Source organism: Camelina sativa, chromosome 9, assembly GCF_000633955.1.
Source record: "Camelina sativa cultivar DH55 chromosome 9, Cs, whole genome shotgun sequence".
In the NCBI taxonomy this organism is placed as follows: Eukaryota; Viridiplantae; Streptophyta; class Magnoliopsida; order Brassicales; family Brassicaceae; genus Camelina; species Camelina sativa.
The window spans coordinates 6,483,606-6,503,863 of NC_025693.1; the positions used below are offsets into that span (position 1 = coordinate 6,483,606).

At 34.7% G+C, this 20,258-nt stretch overlaps 1 protein-coding gene and 1 pseudogene across 1 annotated transcript; both read right to left on the reverse strand.

Annotated features, from left to right (window-relative positions):
• LOC109126371 overlaps positions 1-5,166 on the reverse strand; it is a 7,370-nt pseudogene extending 2,204 nt beyond the window's left edge.
• LOC104710631 (cinnamoyl-CoA reductase-like SNL6) lies at positions 12,332-14,291 on the reverse strand. Its single transcript, XM_010427264.2, has 5 exons — positions 14,003-14,291; positions 13,751-13,926; positions 13,220-13,414; positions 12,961-13,114; positions 12,332-12,600 (listed from the first exon to the last, which is right to left on the reverse strand). The coding sequence occupies exons 1-5, from the start codon at positions 14,268-14,270 to the stop codon at positions 12,407-12,409; spliced, it is 987 nt and encodes a 328-aa protein (XP_010425566.1). The 5' UTR covers positions 14,271-14,291; the 3' UTR covers positions 12,332-12,406.

The window sequence follows — 20,258 nt, forward strand, 5'->3', positions numbered from 1 at the left end:
GATTTATAAAGAAACTTCAACTGCAGGCTTTTACATAATATGACACCTCTATTAATGAGATACACATAGCCGGAATTGTAGTATCTTAAATCAAAATATCCACCAAATATTGAGTTAGAAACTTCAACCATCTGTGGATGTGTTGATTTTCTATTTGTGAACATGTATTCACTTGTTTCCTTTAGGTATCTCAAAACATTTGTTTACAAATAACAATATTAGAAGAACACATCATCTTGCTAACTCTCTCAAGAACTTTATCAATATAAGTTTTTTGAGAAAATCTTAATTCCAAGTGATCTATCATGGATAAGTTTATTTCCATCACATAGGAAATCTCATTGATAACTTTCGTATAAAAGTTCTCGAATGGCTAGCTCTTAGTCTCAATAATGGACTTAAGATCACTTTAGACAATAAGATGTCATANGGTAAAATATAATGTTTTCTTTGAAACCGAATTATGTAATGGTTTCATCAAACTTTAGATACCATTGACTCAAGATAAGTTCATAATTATGTAATGGTTTCATCAAACTTTAGATACCATTGACTCAAGATAAGTTCATAAGTGAATTCTTTAGTTTGCAGACCATGCATTCACAAGTTTCGGTTATGAAACTTTCAGGTTGACTTTCATAGACTTTCTCTGATAAGTCTCCATTAAAAACCAATTTTAACAGCCATCTGTTGTAACTCATGTCATATTGAGCTACTAATTAATGCCATGAAAATTCTAAGAGAATCTTTCCTTGACACAGGGAAAAGGTCTCATTATAATTGACACCTTCTTTATGATTAAAACCTTTTGCTATAAGTCTAACTTTATATCGTTCAATTTTGCTATTAACAGTCGGTTTTGGTCTTAAAGATCCACTTACTACCGACTGTTTTGTGTCCTTCCCCCAATTGAGCGACATCAAAGACTTCATTTTCAGCCAAAGAGTTTATTTTATCCTTCATGACATCAATCCATTTATTAGAATTAACATCTTTAATGGTTTGTGAATAAGAAACCGGGTTTTTAATTAATATTCAATTCTCCAGATTCTACTTTATAAAGCACATAGTCATCGGAAATAGCAGATATCCTCGTAAAGATATATCTACTTAATGCTTGTTCCTCTTGTGCTTTATTATCATCATTAGCGATGTTTTCTTCATGGAGTGGATGATTTCCAGTAATATTCAGAAATAAGGGCAAATAAATTTAACCCGATCCTAAATTTCTGAATGAACACATCTTGAACTTTATCACTCCCACTAATCTCGCCATTCTTATAGAATCTAGTATTATCGGTTTCCATTATTCTTATAATATGGGTTGGACAATAAAATTTATATCCTTTGGACTTCTCAGGATAACCAATAAAGTGACCACTGATCGTTCTGAAATCCAATTTCTTTTCATGTGGATTATAAATTCTTGCTTAAGACTAGATTTCCAGCCTTTTATAGTTCAAAATGAGTATTTTGAACTGCTTTGCTAGAAACTATGTTCAAGACATAGACTGCAGTACATAATGCGTCCATCCACAAGGATATAGATAAGTAACCCTGACTCATCATGGATATAACCATTCCCATATAAGTACAATTATGCCTTTCAGCTACACCGTTCTGCCATGGAGAACCAGACGTTGTGTACAGAGTAACAATTCCTAAATTTTAGAGAATTTTGGCAAAAGTTACAGAATGTTGTTCTGTTTCATTATATCTACCAAAAATTCACCTCTATCTAACATTATGATTTTCACTATTCTATCTAATTGCCTCTCTACATCAGTAATGAATACTTGTACAGCATCCACATATTGAGACTTTTCCATGCAATAGATAGAGATAACAATAACGTGAATCATCATCAATAAAGGTAATGAAATATTTTTTACCTCTAAAAGAAGGAACATCAAAAGGTCCACAAATATATGTATGTATGATTTGAATAAGCTGTGTACTTCTTGTGACTTCTTTCTTAGTGTGTTTAGTTTGCTTACCCTTAATGCAATCTATATACTCTTTATAGTTGGTAAAATCAAGATTCAGAATGACTTCATCTTTTACCAATCTTTTAATTCATTTGCTGGAAATATGTTCCAACCTTTTATGCCACAAGAAATATGAGTCTTTAGAACATGTTTTGCTTTTAATTTCATTATTGTCATGCAGGATGAGATGTGTTTCATAATCATAACGTTGATCAGTCAAACCTAAAGACCATCAACTAATTTTCCATAACCAACTCGAATAGAGTTCTGAAATATATGAAACAACTATCTCAATAAGCCAATCAAGTTTACTTACTGAAACTGAATAATAGAAAATATATGAAATATCTGAATAAATTCAGATAAAATCCAGTATTCATAATGAGACAAAATTGCCAATATTTTCAACTAGCATATTGTCTCTGTTTCCATTATAAGTAGTTTCACTTAAGTTGATTGTCTTAGTCATAAGAAATTTCTGCATAGCACTTGAGACATGTATAATTGCACCGATTATCAATCCACTAAAATTTAAGAAGAAGCATAAGCAACATTAGGTTTGAAAATCCTTACGAAATCTATGTGATTAGCTTTCTTTTCAAACAATCTTTTCTTTAAAGGTATTCTTTATGAAAGTGTATAACTTTCTGCAAGGTTCTGCATAAGTATCTTTCTTTCCCAGAATCTTCTTATTAATTGGATCATGGTCAATAGTTTTTGGGTGGTGCTCTTTCATGACTTAATGTCTTTCCCAACTTAAGGTACAGCTCCATCAGTATAATGGTAACTTTAATACCTTCATAATCAAGCATGACCTCTTCTAGTACCAATTGTTAACCAATTCATTTAACATCTAAGTTTCATTAATGATGTTGAAATAAATATGGAATGGTCTATAATGAGGAGGTGGTATATTTAGGATAATTTGGACAAATTTAATCATCCACACTAATTCCTAAATTATCCAACTTATCTAAAGGTTAGTCATTGCAATGCAAATATCATGCATATAAATTTATACCATTATATTTCATAATTATGAGATTTGCCATAAGTTTTCCCAACAAGGGATTGTTTGCAGTCTCAAATTGTTCTTCTATAACTTTTAGTTTATCCATAGTTTAAACAACTATTGAAATAAACATTTAATATTGCTAAAAGTTATCATAATTATTAACATTATACTTAAGTTGTTTTTATTTCTTTTATGGAGAAACTTTTCATCCTCAATACTAGATTTCGTTATAAAATTTAGTTTCTCGTAATGAGTTACTAAATCCATATCAATATTCTTAAAATGAACTCAACTTTTCCATTACATTATGGGAAATTGGTTCATAAAGGATTGAAAGATCCAGAAAAATTGCTCTAATTTTAGAGATACAACAAGTTTTATTAGGTTTTAAAACATAATCAACACAAAATTTAAATATTGAATAAACATGAAAAGAAATTATGATGTTTCTGTGGGATAACAACATAATCTCAATAAAATCATGATATTCACAAAACGTTATTGAGTAATGTATTGGATTAATTAGATAAGTTATCTGTGGATATCCTTAATCTACACAAATACAAAACCTCATTATTCATTGATTATATCTAAAGTTTATAATCTACCTGTGGGTAACTAATTATCAAAGATATATCAACAAAATAGTTTCTATGTGTAAATCATTATAAGGTAAGGTCACTGTGGTGATATCCAAACCTTAACTATACACTTTTATAGAAACCAGATTTCTGCACGGATTATGTTCAAATCGTTTTTGCAAAAATTTATTATGCACATAATAATTTTGCACGAATTATGCACAAAATAATTATGTACGAATTATCATAGAATGATACTGCACGATTTATGCACAGAAGAATTCTATTTGAACTTTCATATGCAAAAACAATTCACATACATACGAATTTTGCACACCCTAATCATGCACATATATATGTTTGTGATATATCTTAATTCACAAACACTCGGGTTTTGCACACACAAATTTCATTATGGACTATCTTCTCTGGTAACATCTTAATTTAGAGATGTCCAGTTTGTGTATAAACATTTATCTGTAAGAAAATTAATTTACAGAGACCCGAATTATGTACAAAATTTTATCTGCAAAATTTTCATTCGCGTATATCCGAATTATGCACAAACTTTTATCTGCGAAAAATTTCATTCGCATATACCCGAATTATGCACAAACTCTAATCTGAGAAAAATTTAATTCACAAACCCGAGTTATGTACGCCCGGATTTTGCACGGACTTTCGAGAAACCCGAATTATGCACGAATTTTCAAACATAGATTTATATATTCATATCTATAAGTTTATCATACTAAAATCCGAATTATGCACGAAAATTTTCAGATCTATAATTCTATCATACTTAATGAATTAACCATATGCTAATAACCATGCTCTGCTACCACATGTAAGTGTAATTTACATGAACCCTAAGATCTTTAAGCAACATGATTAATCACATGACAGAATTATAAAGGAGGGTTAGCGGAGTACCTCCTCCGTTCGTTGTAGTAGAGATTCCTTGATGAACAGCTTCCTGATATCCTGATCTTCTAGTTAGGTGATTAGGTTTCTCTTCCCTTGCCTATGAACTTATTTTCTTATGTGTTGTCTCTCTGAGATTTATTTGGGATGCCTTTATGATGGACTAAAGGCATATATTTATAGGCGGAGAGAGGACCTAATTCCTCTTTAGGGTTTCCTTAAGATTTAATCTCAACCGTCCATCAAAGTAGAGATTGATTAGGAAAAACTCCTTTGTTACCAATTTAATTGGTTACCAAATATATTAAGAATAACATTATTCCATAGAAAACTGATGACTATAAGACCACATAATAGGGAAAAGGAAATATTCCTTACATTCTCCTCTCTCCATCTCATAGTCATTGAATTGCCTTATTCCTTTTCTTTCAAAACCCTTTTGAACGTGACTTAGAAATTCTTTGCGGACATCTTCTCCATGGAAGCTCGGAAAAACATCATGGATCCAGTTGCGAGACAAAGAAGATGGAGGTAATGAAAGACTTAACGGAGAAGACAAATCAAGATCTTTGTTATCTTGATAGAATATGAATTTTCCATAAAGCACGAGGAAGCCTATTGCAGCAACAACAATGGTTAGTAAAAAGGAAGAATCCATTAGTGTCGTGGGGAGAAAGATCAAGAACCTATACGGAGGATTGATAGACTCCAAAATGTATTGACTCTGGACGTTGACTTTGAAACCTTTGCGAATTATTACATCGCTGTCCCAGTTTGGTTTATTTTTGGATTCACCGTATTTTGAACAAGTCGTGATTGTCATTTCTTTGGAACAAGGAATGTTTATTAGGTATTGGAGTCGGGGTCAATGTCGTTTGTGGGTCAAACATGGTTTTCTCTAGTTATAAGTTTATAACTAGGTTTGTACCGCGAGAGAAATTTGTCGTTATTTTATTTTGAATAATTATTTTTATTTTATTTGGTTTCTACATTTCCAATTATTCAATATTGTGTATTAATTAATCATTTTATCTGGACCTATGCTATAAACGAAACAATAATTTTGTTTTCCTATGTTTTATATAGTTTAATTATTACTTAAAAATGTGTTTATTTTTTACATTTGTTATCAGATAATAAATATTGGATTTTTGTTTTGTTTTGTAGAATAATATATAGATATATGGTAGATTAATGTGTTTTTATTTGGCATTTTTGTTTGGCATTTTTAATGGATTTTTATTTGGCATTAACAAATTAAACATTTTTGTTTGGATTTTTTTTTTTATCAATTATTAGTTGTTGGAAAAGTAAGAATGTGTTAATATGTACCTTGGCCAGAACTTCATAGGCATATATATATATATATATATATATATATATATATATATATATATATATATAATGTTTTGTAGTTCATAAAATAAATATGGATATAATTTTAAATTAATTAATTCCAAATTATGGTTACATATATAATATAGAAAATAAATTAATAGTTTTTATATTGGTTTAATGGTTCAACCCGGCTATGCTAGGCAGAGATTTAAAGATTCTTAACTCGAGAAAAACATCTTATGAAATCTGCATGAGTAAATAGTATGTCCACATCGACCTACAAACATTTTACTAAATCACTTTTCTAATACTGTTTTAATGGTATCACTTTTTATAATTTATTAAATGTATTTAAAGCCGGCTACAGACATATTGGAAGAAGAGCACAATCAACAATTTTTAGAACCGGCTCTTGAAAATATTGATTTGTGGCAACCTCCTCCGGTTGGCTGGCTCAAATGTAACATTCGTACATCCTGGTCTAAAAGGAAATTGTTAGCAGGAGGGTTATGGGTGTTAAGAGACTCCATAGGGAAGGTGGTGTTGCACAGTAGAAGAGCTTTCGGAAATATGAATTCCAAGCAAGAAGCTCAACTGATCTGCATTTTGTAGCTATTGAAAGTATAATCAGTCACAAAGTGAACAAAGTGGTTTTTGCAACGGAGGATACAACGCTGGTGGGGGCATTGAATCGACCAAAAGCTTAGCCATCTTTCAGGTATCATTCCAGGCAGATTTTATCAGAATTATCCTTGATGTTGGAATGGATTTTGGTGAATGAACTAGGATCAGCTAATAAAGGAGCTAATCTCATTGCAAAGAGTGTGACAGATGAAGGTAGGCTTCATTCTTATGTTGCTGGTGGCCATCCGTTCTGGTTAATAAGTTTGTTCTGCAATGAGAGAGTAGATTTCTCTGTATTTCATTCTTATGAATTCAATGGAGTGTCATTCTTTTGTAAAGTCCATGGATGGGTTTAGTGGGTTTTTATTTGGCCTAGTTAGTTTAGTGATCAGAAATTTTTTTGGGTAAATAGGCTTTGACTTTTCTCAAGTCATCATATGCAATACTTCATATCTATCAATATATATCCAGTTGACAAAAAAATACATTTAAAGCAAAAAAATCTAATATTTATAATACGCCATTTCACTATCCGTATCTGTATCCATTTTTTGGAGCGGATACCGGACACGAATACGAATATCCACGGATAACGGATATTAATCTTAGGCCTACTCGAAAGTGATGTTGAAATCTTTACTGCAATTTCTCTTTAGAGGCCAAATTCATCTCATATCTCTTCTTTGTTGTGTTTTGCTTCTCACTTAGAACACCTTTAGAACACTTATTATTTTGGTTATGTGGCGAGGATGATAAATGCTTATTTTCTGACACCTCTTGTATGAGAAGAGTTTGATAGCCTCTTCTTTGAGCATATTATGCAATACTCTGAGCCTTCCGTTACATTTTTCCATATATTTTGGTTTGTAGAAGACAAGTTGGATCTGAATTGGGGTTGGTTGCGATGATTGTAAAAGTAATTCATCGTACTGATAGCCATAGTGGCCTGATAGACTCACTTTCTCACCCTCTTCTAGTTTGTTTTTCTCAGTTTTTTGTTTCTTCTTTATTTTGTTATCACAAATTTTATTTTGTAAAGCCATTTAACAATGATGTGAAGTCTGGTGAGAAAGTGGTGTTGCTAATTGTGCTTGTGATAAAAAATTTTAGCTTGTAAACTCTATGAACTAAAAGCTTATCCCAATAGTACTTTGATACGATTATTGGGGTTTGATAGTTTATTAGAATTATATAATAAAATGGTTTTATTCCTTTTTAAATTAGATTTAAGGTTTTATACAATTTCCTTTTAATAGGAGAGATAGGTCGGTTTGTAAGGTTCAATATAAAAACTCTCTTATACTAATGAGAATTTTAAACTTTCAACAATTAACCAAATTCTCAAAGAGATATTTGGGTTAAAGGGAAATTTGCTCTTAATCTCTTGTTCTTAAGTTTAAGCAACAGGTGTGACAACTAGAGCTAAGGCTCATAACAATTTGGTATCAGAGCCAATCGATTCGATGGGAGAAGACAACAACACACAATTTGCGCAGATTTTAAAGATGTTTGAGGACATGAAGTGTGACACTCCGGTTTGTGGAAAGATTTAAAAGAATTGATTTGACCACCTATGTCACCAAAGTTCACTTATCTTTTCGGTCAAGGGTCATGAGAGAACTCTAGAGTTAAGCGTGCTTGAGCTGGAATAGTTTTAGGATGGGTGACCTTCTAGGAAGTGATTGTCGGAACTGTGCGAGTGAGGACAAAACATAGAGAAATATCATGTGGTAAATTGTAGGGACGGTAAACAAGTCTTTAAAGCTTCCCAGACGTAACAAACCGACCGTAAGAAAGGTGGGCCCATGTCAAATCTAAGAGATCAAGAGAATATTGAATCCTTTGTGTTCGACTATGGAAAATCTCAAAGCAACTACAGAGATACAACATGCCACGATGGTTTCTGCTGCAACAGTACTAGATACACTTATTGCCGCACAAGCAGAGGATCGTAAACACTTCAAGGAAAGAGAAGAGAAGTTTCAAAGGGAACATATGTTACTAAAGGAGAGTATTGTAGCAGATCATACCTTACAAGCATCCGTAACACAAAGTGAAGGTATAGAATCGGCTGCAAAAAAAAGGGAAAGCAAACTGCAGGGAGGTTATTAGAAAGTGGAGATGTGCGATTCTCCGCCAACACCAGTCATGAACGCTTGTTGGCAGAAAACAAAACCATGGGACACATGGAAATAAAAATAGCATACACAGGCGGACCTTGGCCAATCCGCTCACTAAGAAACGAACGTGGTCACAGGAGAGAGACAGAGGAGGTGATTGGCCAATTAGGAAGATTGGAACACTACCTGAAGAAGGATATCTACACTATTCAATGGGCGAATATGGCTTACCGGATGGAAAAGGTTAGGAGAGAGGGTATGAACAGAAAGAGGGAGAAAGCAACAAAGCTCTCATCGACACAACACCACCTTCAGAGATGGAGTTTCCACCATATGATGGTACTAATAATGTTGTTGAGTGGTTACAAAAGTGTGATGAGTACTTTGATGATCAAAGAGTTTTCAATGACGATGCGAAGGGTACATCAGGCCACGTTCGTGCTGACGGGATAAGCATATCATTGGAACAACAACCTGCAGAGGCTAATTAAACATATGCTTGGATGGACCGAGTTTAAACGAATATGCAAAAAGTAGGTTTGGACGAGCAGATGCGGTGAATCTTGTGGGAGAGTTATGTAAGCCATTTAACAATGATGTGAAGTCTGGTAAGAAAGTGGTGTTGCTAATTGTGCTTGTGATAAAAAATTTTAGCTTGTAAACTCTATGAACTAAAAGCTTATCCCAATAGTACTTTGATACGATTATTGGGGTTTGATAGTTTATTAGAATTATATAATTAAATGGTTTTATTCCTTTTTAAATTAGATTTAAGGTTTTATACAATTTCCTTTTAATAGGAGAGATAGGTCGGTTTGTAAGGTTCAATATAAAAACTCTCTTATACTAATGAGAATTTTAAACTTTCAACAATTAACCAAATTCTCAAAGAGATATTTGGGTTAAAGGGAAATTTGCTCTTAATCTCTTGTTCTTAAGTTTAAGCAACAGGTGTGACAACTAGAGCTAAGGCTCATAACAATTTGGTATCAGAGCCAATCGATTCGATGGGAGAAGACAACAACACACAATTTGCGCAGATTTTAAAGATGTTTGAGGACATGAAGTGTGACACTCCGGTTTGTGGAAAGATTTAAAAGAATTGATTTGACCACCTATGTCACCAAAGTTCACTTATCTTTTCGGTCAAGGGTCATGAGAGAACTCTAGAGTTAAGCGTGCTTGAGCTGGAATAGTTTTAGGATGGGTGACCTTCTAGGAAGTGATTGTCGGAACTGTGCGAGTGAGGACAAAACATAGAGAATATCATGTGGTAAATTGTAGGGACGGTAAACAAGTCTTTAAAGCTTCCCAGACGTAACAAACCGACCGTAAGAAAGGTGGGCCCATGTCAAATCTAAGAGATCAAGAGAATATTGAATCCTTTGTGTTCGACTATGGAAAATCTCAAAGCAACTACAGAGATACAACATGCCACGATGGTTTCTGCTGCAACAGTACTAGATACACTTATTGCCGCACAAGCAGAGGATCGTAAACACTTCAAGGAAAGAGAAGAGAAGTTTCAAAGGGAACATATGTTACTAAAGGAGAGTATTGTAGCAGATCATACCTTACAAGCATCCGTAACACAAAGTGAAGGTATAGAATCGGCTGCAAAAAAAAGGGAAAGCAAACTGCAGGGAGGTTATTAGAAAGTGGAGATGTGCGATTCTCCGCCAACACCAGTCATGAACGCTTGTTGGCAGAAAACAAAACCATGGGACACATGGAAATAAAAATAGCATACACAGGCGGACCTTGGCCAATCCGCTCACTAAGAAACGAACGTGGTCACAGGAGAGAGACAGAGGAGGTGATTGGCCAATTAGGAAGATTGGAACACTACCTGAAGAAGGATATCTACACTATTCAATGGGCGAATATGGCTTACCGGATGGAAAAGGTTAGGAGAGAGGGTATGAACAGAAAGAGGGAGAAAGCAACAAAGCTCTCATCAACACAACACCACCTTCAGAGATGGAGTTTCCACCATATGATGGTACTAATAATGTTGTTGAGTGGTTACAAAAGTGTGATGACTACTTTGATGATCAAAGAGTTTTCAATGACGATGCTAAGGGTACATCAGGCCACGTTCGTGCTGACGGGATAAGCATATCATTGGAACAACAACCTGCAGAGGCTAATTAAACATATGCTTGGATGGACCGAGTTTAAACGAATATGCAAAAAGTAGGTTTGGACGAGCAGATGCGGTGAATCTTGTGGGAGAGTTATGTAATCTTCGTTATACATGGACAATAAATGATTACTGTAACCAATTCGAGGAGTGTTTTGGAAGGAAAAAAAGATTTTCTGGGATCAACAATTATGGCAGCTTTGCGCTTGACTAACAGACAGCTTGCAAAAAGAAGTGGAATACCCTTGATAATGAATACGATAATGACAAGCGGACACAGACGTTTGGAGGACATTTGGCACTAACAGCTCGACACTCGGTCTTGTTTCCTAGGACAGGGAATTGTGAGAGCTAAGGTGGAACAGACAAGGAAGCTCAGTTGCCCCAATAAACAGAAGAGAAATAAGCTCCTCAACAACTGTTTTTGAAGAAATTGACTAGCGCAGAAATGGCGGAGCGACGAGCAAACAATATCTGCTTTAACTGTGATGAGTTCTTCACACAGAGACATGTTTGCAAACCAGTCCTATTTCAAATCATAGTAGTCAATGATGGAGATGATCAGAAGGACAAACCAATTGAAGGGGAGGACATGGTGGAATAAGTGAGACGACATGGAGAAGCGGATTTAGTATTTAGAGCTTGAGGACAAGCTCTTAGTCGAGAAGGTGAGTAAAGATACAATTATTGGGTTTTTATATTCTATTAAAATTATATAATAAGATGGTTTTATTCCTTTTTAAATTAGATTGAAGGTTTTCTATAATTTTCTTTTAACATGAAAGATATGTCGGTTTGTAAGGTTCTACAGAAGAACCCACTTATGCTAATGATAATTTCAAGATTCCAACAATTAACCTAACTCTTAAAGAGAGACTTGAGTTAAAGAGAAGTTAGCTCTTAATCTCTTGTCCTTAAGTTTAAGCAACGAATGTGACGACCAGAGCTAAGGCGAAGGTTTGGCTCATCAAATACGTGATCCAGTACTTGATCCTTCACAAAAATGAAAACGTGTGATCTCTGATATTTGTTTACTCATTAATCCACTTGTTCCTTCACACGTGCTTATCAGCTTGCTTCGGACCTGTAAATACATTTAACCTTTAAAGGCATAACTTATATTCCCAGCGTTTCAAATTAGCCTCCAATTTCTTTTTGCAGACCAATATAGTCGGCCACCTACACCTACCATTATATGAACTATTTAGTTGTTGACGTAATTGTCTCATATGATGGTGTTTGCTTGATTTCCTTATGAGGACTATGAAGCCTAAGAAAAATTATTTTCCCCGTCGTCCACCATTAAGGAAGTGTTTTCTTTGCTTTATACTCATCAAAATGTCCTTGTTGAAACATAGATTAGTTTCATTTTTGTAATGAAGATTTTGATTCATCATAATACATTTGCTAGCTTTGATATTTGTTTAAGACATGAAACCTTTTAGTTTCTTCAATGACCAACTCTCTTTATACCCAAAATTAGTTGATAAAAACTCGTCCTTGAACCCAAAATTCAAATATTTTTGGCCATTGTCATTTTCTCTCACTCTTGTTAATTAATTATTTGCTTTTCATTGTCCTTAAGTTGAGAGCAAAAATAACAAAAATAAGGAATACTTCACAAAGCAAATATAATTAAGATCCAAGACAACTAATCGGATATATAGTAGACATTAGGGAAGAAAGTCTTCTGTTTGATAAGCAAAACGGGTTCGTACGGTCCATGTAGCAATAATAATACTTGTCCCCTCGAATCCTTTGTAGATTAATCGCTGTCTCATTTCCTCGTATACCCGCACATGTACTTTTGCTAGCGTGTTAACATCCACGGTGGCTAGTACACCATTTCGATACATCTCCTCGCCTCCTATATTATAAGATTAACTTATGAGAAAAAAGTGTATGCAAGTGCCCATTATATTTCAAATATTGTGAAGAAGCTCATGTTCTTTAACAGTAAACTCATAATTAGGACAGAGACTCCTATCTTTTTTTAACATTGTCCCCAAATGGCCAAATCAAGTAATAGTATACAAGACATTTCATTTGTCTGGCTTAAACTTCCCAAGTTCATACACCACGTACAACTTTAAATTTTCCATTAATTATTGAGTTTTTTTTAATAATGTTATTTAAAGTTTACCGTGGCAAAAATGAACGAGCATCATTTCTAAAATTTGTGTAGTTGAATTATATAAGATAAATGAAAATAACTAGTAATATATACCTTTAAGATAAGCTATTGTAGGGGTAGAATTATGTTGAAGTATGTTAGGGGACGTGACAAGAGCCGCACATATTGTTACGAGTTTGAATCCTTTATTTTCTGCAATCTTCCATGCAATTTTTTCTGCTTTGAGCTTCCCTAATGCATACCACAGCTACACAATATAGTCCATAAATATCAGCCAACAATTCATACGTAAAAATAAAATAAATAGTATAAATCAAGAATCAAAAACTACTAATGTGAGAGGGAAAACTACTTTTTTGTCCTTGCAAAGAGACTCGTCGCTCCAGCTAGAGTGATCAATCACAGAACGGCGATCCAACTGCGTGTTGTTTTGCCATAGGCAAGCTAGCAAAGAAGAAGTCATGAGGCATCTCCTCACCGATTGTGTCATCGAACATGCGTTCATCACGTTTTCACTAACTTTTGCTTCTATCTCAGCCATATATTTCTGAAAATATAAAACTAATTATTATCACATTTTGATATATCTGTACAACAGTTTGTATGCGTTCATCACATTCTCTTAATTGCAAAAAGTGATGAGTTTAAGTCTTGTCTAAGGAGATTTTAAACAGTTTTTCTATATTTGTTTGCAAATGCGCAACGCAATTAATTTGGGCTTTCACTTTAGACATCAAAATATTTTGGATCGGCCTGAATTTTTGTGAAATGTGGAACTGTGAAACGTATTCTAAAGATATCCTAAATTTTTTATTTCTGATAAATTCTAAAAATAATAAGACGTGGAACTGTGAAACGTAAAATATAAAAAGAGCTCACGTACGGAGTAGCCAGAGACCCCAGATGGGTCTATGAAACCGGAAGTGTGGAAAACGCCGTAACACCCATCAAATGCATCAACTAAGCTCTCTATTTCTGTTAACTTGGCCGACACTGCTTCGATCCTCCCATAAAACTTAGCCATCTCATCCTTCATTACCCTCACTCTCTCAAGCTCATCTACAAAACATAATGAGTCTAATTATATCAATCATATTACTCTTAGTAATGAACCCGCATATGGTTTATATATTACCTGGCGTATTGACGATGACTCGAACGGTGTAGCCATGGAGCAAGAGCCGTTCTACAATAGCCCGGCCGACAAATGTGACACCGTCCGTTATGCATACAACCTTAGGATTGTCTTCATCAAGATTGTAATCATAAATGCTTTTTTCGGACCGTTTGAACCATTTTTCATCTTCTTGTTTTCTTCTCTTAGTCGCGGTGGAGACGTTAACGGATAAAGTTAGCTCCGCAAGCTCAGTTTCGTAGTTATCTGTCTTAGGAACGATTCTCATAGTTGTTTTTTTTTCTTTTGGGTGAAGTTGAGTTGAAGTATAAGTTGGCAGAAGCCAGAATCCAAAATATAAAGGCGAGTACAAATGATGAGTTTAGGGGGTTTTACGTATGTCTATTACAAGTGGGCAAGTGGCTGTCCGGCTCGGCTTTCATCTTCGGGCTTTATGGTCAAAATAATAATGTTTTAAAAGAAAATATCTCTCTTTTGCATGTGTAGAGAGACTAGAGAATGTGCTTTTTTTTTCTTGGTTTACTGTGTAGTGCATGTTACAACTAGGGCAAAGTAAACAATTTTTAAATAATTTGACTTAGTATTTGATTACAGTTGATCTAAATGAGAGTTGTTGGTAGTTGTATTTTTTTCCCTTAAGATTCCTTTGCAATTAGTTTATGGAGTAGATGTTATTAGTATTTGTTTTATATATGTTACTAAATTATAATGACTTTCTCAGTCCAACTTCAAGATCATTAGTTATTGAAAAACAATTAAAGTTACAAATTATATTAAAATTGTCCTTTTGTGTTATATAGGGATAAAGACTTTTATCATTTTTATCCACAATAAATTGGTTTCCAAAACTCATTTAAGTTTGTTGAAAACAAAGCGGAACACATAATTAGATATCCAATTTAAGATGGATGAGGACATGAATGCAAAATTTTCGTAGTTAAGCTCGAATTCATCAATATCTAAATATATCGGAGGTGATTTTGCATCTGCTTATTGATACATTAGACTTAAGAAACCATGTTCCCAATCTGGTATACGAGTGACGCGCAAGTCCATATATGAGATATTTATTTTTGCAGAAGTCGCATACTTTTCTATTACAAATTAAATCCAAACACTGCTAATTTCCTTATGGTTCAAAATCGAATATTGAATTCTCTAACATTTCGTAGTTATACGTTAAATGTAAAGCATGATTTTAACATTATATTATTACGTCCAACTCCCATGCATGTAAACTTTTATCTGGCTATACGTAAAATCTAAATTAATATTTCATAACATTAGAATTATCACTTCCAACTCCCATGTAAACTTTTATCTTATCATCGCTTTCTAAAATAGTCAATTTAGTAATTCTGCCACTTATAAACGACATAAATTCGGTTTGTCAACCAGAAGATTTTATAAATTATCTGGTCAAAAACGACATAAATTTTAATTGGTCAAAACAATTGTACTATCCAAAATTTGATCACGGATATAATAGCACAGAAATAATTCAAAGTAATAGTCGGAGCCAAAAAAAAAAAAAACAATAAACAAAGAACTTTGGTCAAAAATTTCACAATACAATAATCAACGTCTTCTCTAAAACCAACAAACTTCAGTTGAGCTTAGCCGAACCAAGCTTGTGGAAGTAGGTGCCGATAAATACTTCAGATTAGATAGTTGAGTTGACAACTTGACATGCCTGTGGCTTGTGACGAAGTCACATAAGCCCACACGAAAAATATTATTGGATCGTTTGGGAAAATTGTCACGGACATTTGTTAGGTAGGATAAGATTACGAACTACGAGAAGCCAAATTTGAACTGTGATACGATTTTCTTGCTGTGGTGTTCCAAATTGGATTTATGGGCCAAATTTGGATTTATGGGCAACTTTGAATTAGAAATATGTAAAACCAATATATGCTTTTTAAAAAATATTTTTAATTTAATGGTAGTATTGTTGATTGTTTATTTTAAATTATATATTCATCTTTAAATTATCTAAAATTCATATATCTTCATATTTATAATTTTATATCTTTCCTTTAGTTTTTTTTTTCAACTAAACATTAATAAAATTAAAAAAAACTCTAAAATTGGTGGCCCAAACTGGAGGATAAAAGTTTATAAAAGTAGATTCAGAAAGCAAAGTTCTTGACGACCGAGCAAGGCAATAAGCCTTTGAGTTGAAGTCTCGTGGGATCCTAGCTAGGATGAAAGAAGGGTAAGAGGACCGAAGCAATGAAAAATCCTCTAAGAGATTCGTAAAGGCGGGCTAGTCCTCCGGCGTCTGCACCATCTCTACTAGTTCGGCACAATCCGTCTCAAAAGCTTGGCAGTCGACTCCAGCCTCCAGTAAGGACTCCATAGCCCAGATCAGTGCCTGAAATTCCGCATGTAAGGGAGTTACGCCTCTTCTATGACTCCGAGCTCCCAACAGAAGCGTTGAATCCTCGTCACCGCAACACCACCAACCTAGACCCTGGAAAGGATCTGAACCTTTCCATGAACCATCAACCTGACACCGGGGAAAAGAACCTCTGTTGTCCAACAAAGGCGGAGGGTCCAGATATCTCACCGAATAAGATTTGGCCTCCTCCCACAATAATTTTTCGGTATCCGCTTGATTCAAGATATCAATTGGCTCTAGCTCGATACCCTGAAAAACATTTTTATTCCTGTCTTTCCAAATTGACCATACAATCCAGGGGAGACAATGAATAATATCTGAAACCCCGGAATGTGAAGGCACTCGCCAGAAGATGAAATCTAAATTCGCAAATATCGATGCATATGGAAAACCTCCTGGATCTAACGATACCGGAGACCTGTCCCAAATACATCACGATCGAGGACACTCAAAGAGCGCATGGTTAATAGTTTCCACTCCAGAATCACATCGCTTACACAAGGCATCACACCGGACACCCCGATACGCAAGCCGTTCTAGCACGGGAAGAGTACCCGATGCAATCTGCCAGAAAAAGTGTTGAATCTTCGGAGGTACATCTATTTTCCACGACTGATCCCGCAAGGGCATACACGTCGGCCCATACTCAACTTCCGCTATCAACTCTCGAGCCAACCTATAGCCTAATTTGACCGAATACTTCCCTGACTTAGTATAATGCCATTGTAATCTGTCCGGTTGATTCGTTTTACTAACCGGCATACTCCGAATGAGTTGAATATCCACTGGATCAAAGAACTCCTCCATAGTAGGCAGATGCCAATCCTTAATAACTGGATTAATCAGATGATTAACCATCAATCTCGGGAGCCATAAACTCCCCCGGCCATGCGCTGGTCTCGGACGAATATCCGGTAACCATGGGTCCCGCCAAACCGAAATTGAGTAACCAGAACCTACCGCCCATCTCGCTCCCCGTTCCACCAGTCCCTTGGTTGAATAAATACTCCTCCAAGCGAAGGAAGGATTATTTGGTTTTTTTGCCATTAAAGGATGTTTACTTCTAAAATATCGTCCTTTCATCACCCGAGCCATTAAGGACGTCGGATGATGGATTAAACGCCAAAACTGCTTGGCCAACTGATAAGCTCAAATTAATCCCTAGAGCTACTCTCTCAAACAAGAGATCACTGCAGTACATAGGGGTCGAATCCACAGAGACTCAAGATCAAACACAATAGATTATAAAGTTTTGTAAATTACGCTAAACAAGTTAAATTGAATTAAAATAAAAGCAATGCAAATATTTAAATGAAAGTGTTGTGAATTCAGAAAATCAAAAGAGTTAAGCCTAGAGAATTTCTCAGGAAATTATGAAATATTAAATCGATAAAATAATTAAGGTTCAAACAATAAAGATCAGATCTAGAACTCTAAACATTTGGTAAAATAATAAGTTCTCACTGCAATTATATTCTTAATTTAAAACCAGAAAATCCAAATCTCTTTGTAAAATTCGAAGTTAAAAATCAGCTTTAAGAACAGGTTTAGATAAGTTCACGGAATTATTAATTCAAATCTCTTTGTAAGAAACAATTCTGCTCATCAATGGTTTAATCAGGAAAACAATTATATTCTCATATCAATTTATTTCCCTAAGATAACAATTCTAGGTGATCAATCAAGAATTATTGTGAAGAACAACCAAAGATGAAGATCATAAAAGATTAAGAACCCTAAAAATCTCAGATCTAATAAATCATAAAAACCCTATGAAAAACCCTAAACCTAACAAGCAAATTACTCAGACATGTTTAATGAATAACAAATCATATTTCTGAATAACATGCAATAGATATTAAAAAGTAAAAGAGGGAGTTCAAGAAATCTTCTCTCTACAAAGAATTCAGATCTATCTCTCCCAAAAGCTCTCAATATCCTTTCTCTCAAAAACTGCTAGAAGATAACTTAATGGTTTAGAAAACCTAAAAATACTATTTATATGTCCTAAAACACGTCAGGGACTTGTGTTGCAATTATGGAAGACTTTGAGCAACTTTTGTAAATTTTCCAAAACTTGGGTCTTGAGTCGGCAGAGAGGGGTGTCGATCGATGCTCTCTTGTGTGGTGTCGATCGATGCTCCTCATAGGATCAGACTCCAAATTGATTTCCTTCGGTTAAATGCTCCAGAATCATCCAAATTGCTCCATTTCGCTCCTTTCATGCTAAAAACCTGTAAAGACTCAAAAACAATCTAGAAACAAATGAAAAGACACTAAAAGACTCCTTATATCATGGTTAAAAACCATAAAAACCATGATATATCAACTCCTCCAGACTTAGCCTTTGCTTGCTCTCAAGCAAAACATAAGCTTAGACATGTGAAAGAGGTTTGAAAACTGGGAACTCACTTAATTGCAGATTATTCTTATTCACACTTTTCATTTACCTGACTCAAGAACTTACTTCTTATACTCAACCATGATAAGCATCAACATTCCTTACTCAAATCCCACAATCCTTTGGAATCTCTGAAATCTCCATTGTCATCTCATTATATAAAATTAAGCAAGTACATGTGAGTTCTTACCTTGGGTGTATTGATCAGTGGCATATGGACTCTTTTCAGGTCAAGACTTTCTTCTTACATCTCCTTTCCTCTCCCTTTTCTCACTTCCAATTTCTTTCTTTTCTTATTTTTTTCTAATCAAAGGTGTAAGCGAATACCGGGGTTACCTACCCCTCCCTTCCAAGCTTTGTGTGATCATTTGACTCAAGAGTAGAATAATGAGGTTACTGGTAATTTACCTACCTCTCTAAACTGATCAAAATTATCTCATCTTTTATTCTTTTTTTTCTGATTTTTTTTTCTTTTCTGAGCACTGAAGGGAAGAGAGAGGGGAGACATACTTTGAAAAATTGCACTGTCTTGTATGGCCTGAAGAAGAAGTCTAGTCCACTGATTTCCAACCCCAAAGTAAGAGATTAAGTCCGGTTAAAATCCTGATAAAGGTTGAGACAACGTTAGATCAATCAGATATCCATTGAATAAGGGCTTTCAGGATTGTTGATAAGGCTCATAGTCTTTCTAAGCTTTAGTTCTGAGATCAAGCATAAACAAATAATCATTAGAGTGTTAGCCAAATAAGAGAAATCATTAATCAAGATCATAATTCCCAAAGACAAAAAGAAAATTTTTGAAAAATTTGACTCAAACTTTATGGTTTTGACTGACACAACTGAAACTCAAAAACAGAAAACATAGTTAGTAACTAACCTCCCCCAGACTTAACAACTCTGTCCCCAGTGTTATCAAGTAAGAGGAAAGCAAAAAGAAAAATAAAAATGTATAAATCAAAATCAAAAGAAAAAGAAAAACCTACCAGTGGGTTGCCTCCCACTAAACACTTGTTTTCAGTCATTAGCTTGACTGTGTTGCAGCTTAGGCATCCGTTGGATCAGAACATGGCATTGAATGCTTCTGAGAGAATGACCTCTTCATCCAAGGTGGTGTATAAGCTTTAGGTGCATGAGGCTTGCCAAGTATGCGAGGAACAGGACCAGGGTGGGATTTAGGGATGGGTTTGCTTCTCTTATGTCCTGCAAAATCATCAACAGAAGAAACAAGCGCTCTACGATAATCTCGTGGCTTGGTTAACTGCAAAACAGTTTTTATCTCTTTGAAATTCTTGTTGATGATAGGAGGAGGATTAGGTGTAGAAGAGGTGTATCTTTTCCTTACCTGAGGACTCTGGAGGGTGGAGTGGGAGACTTTCTGTTTGGGAACAGGTTTCTGACTTGAAACATCAGTCTTGGACAAGGTTGAACTCGGATGTGGAGGGGTGTCGATC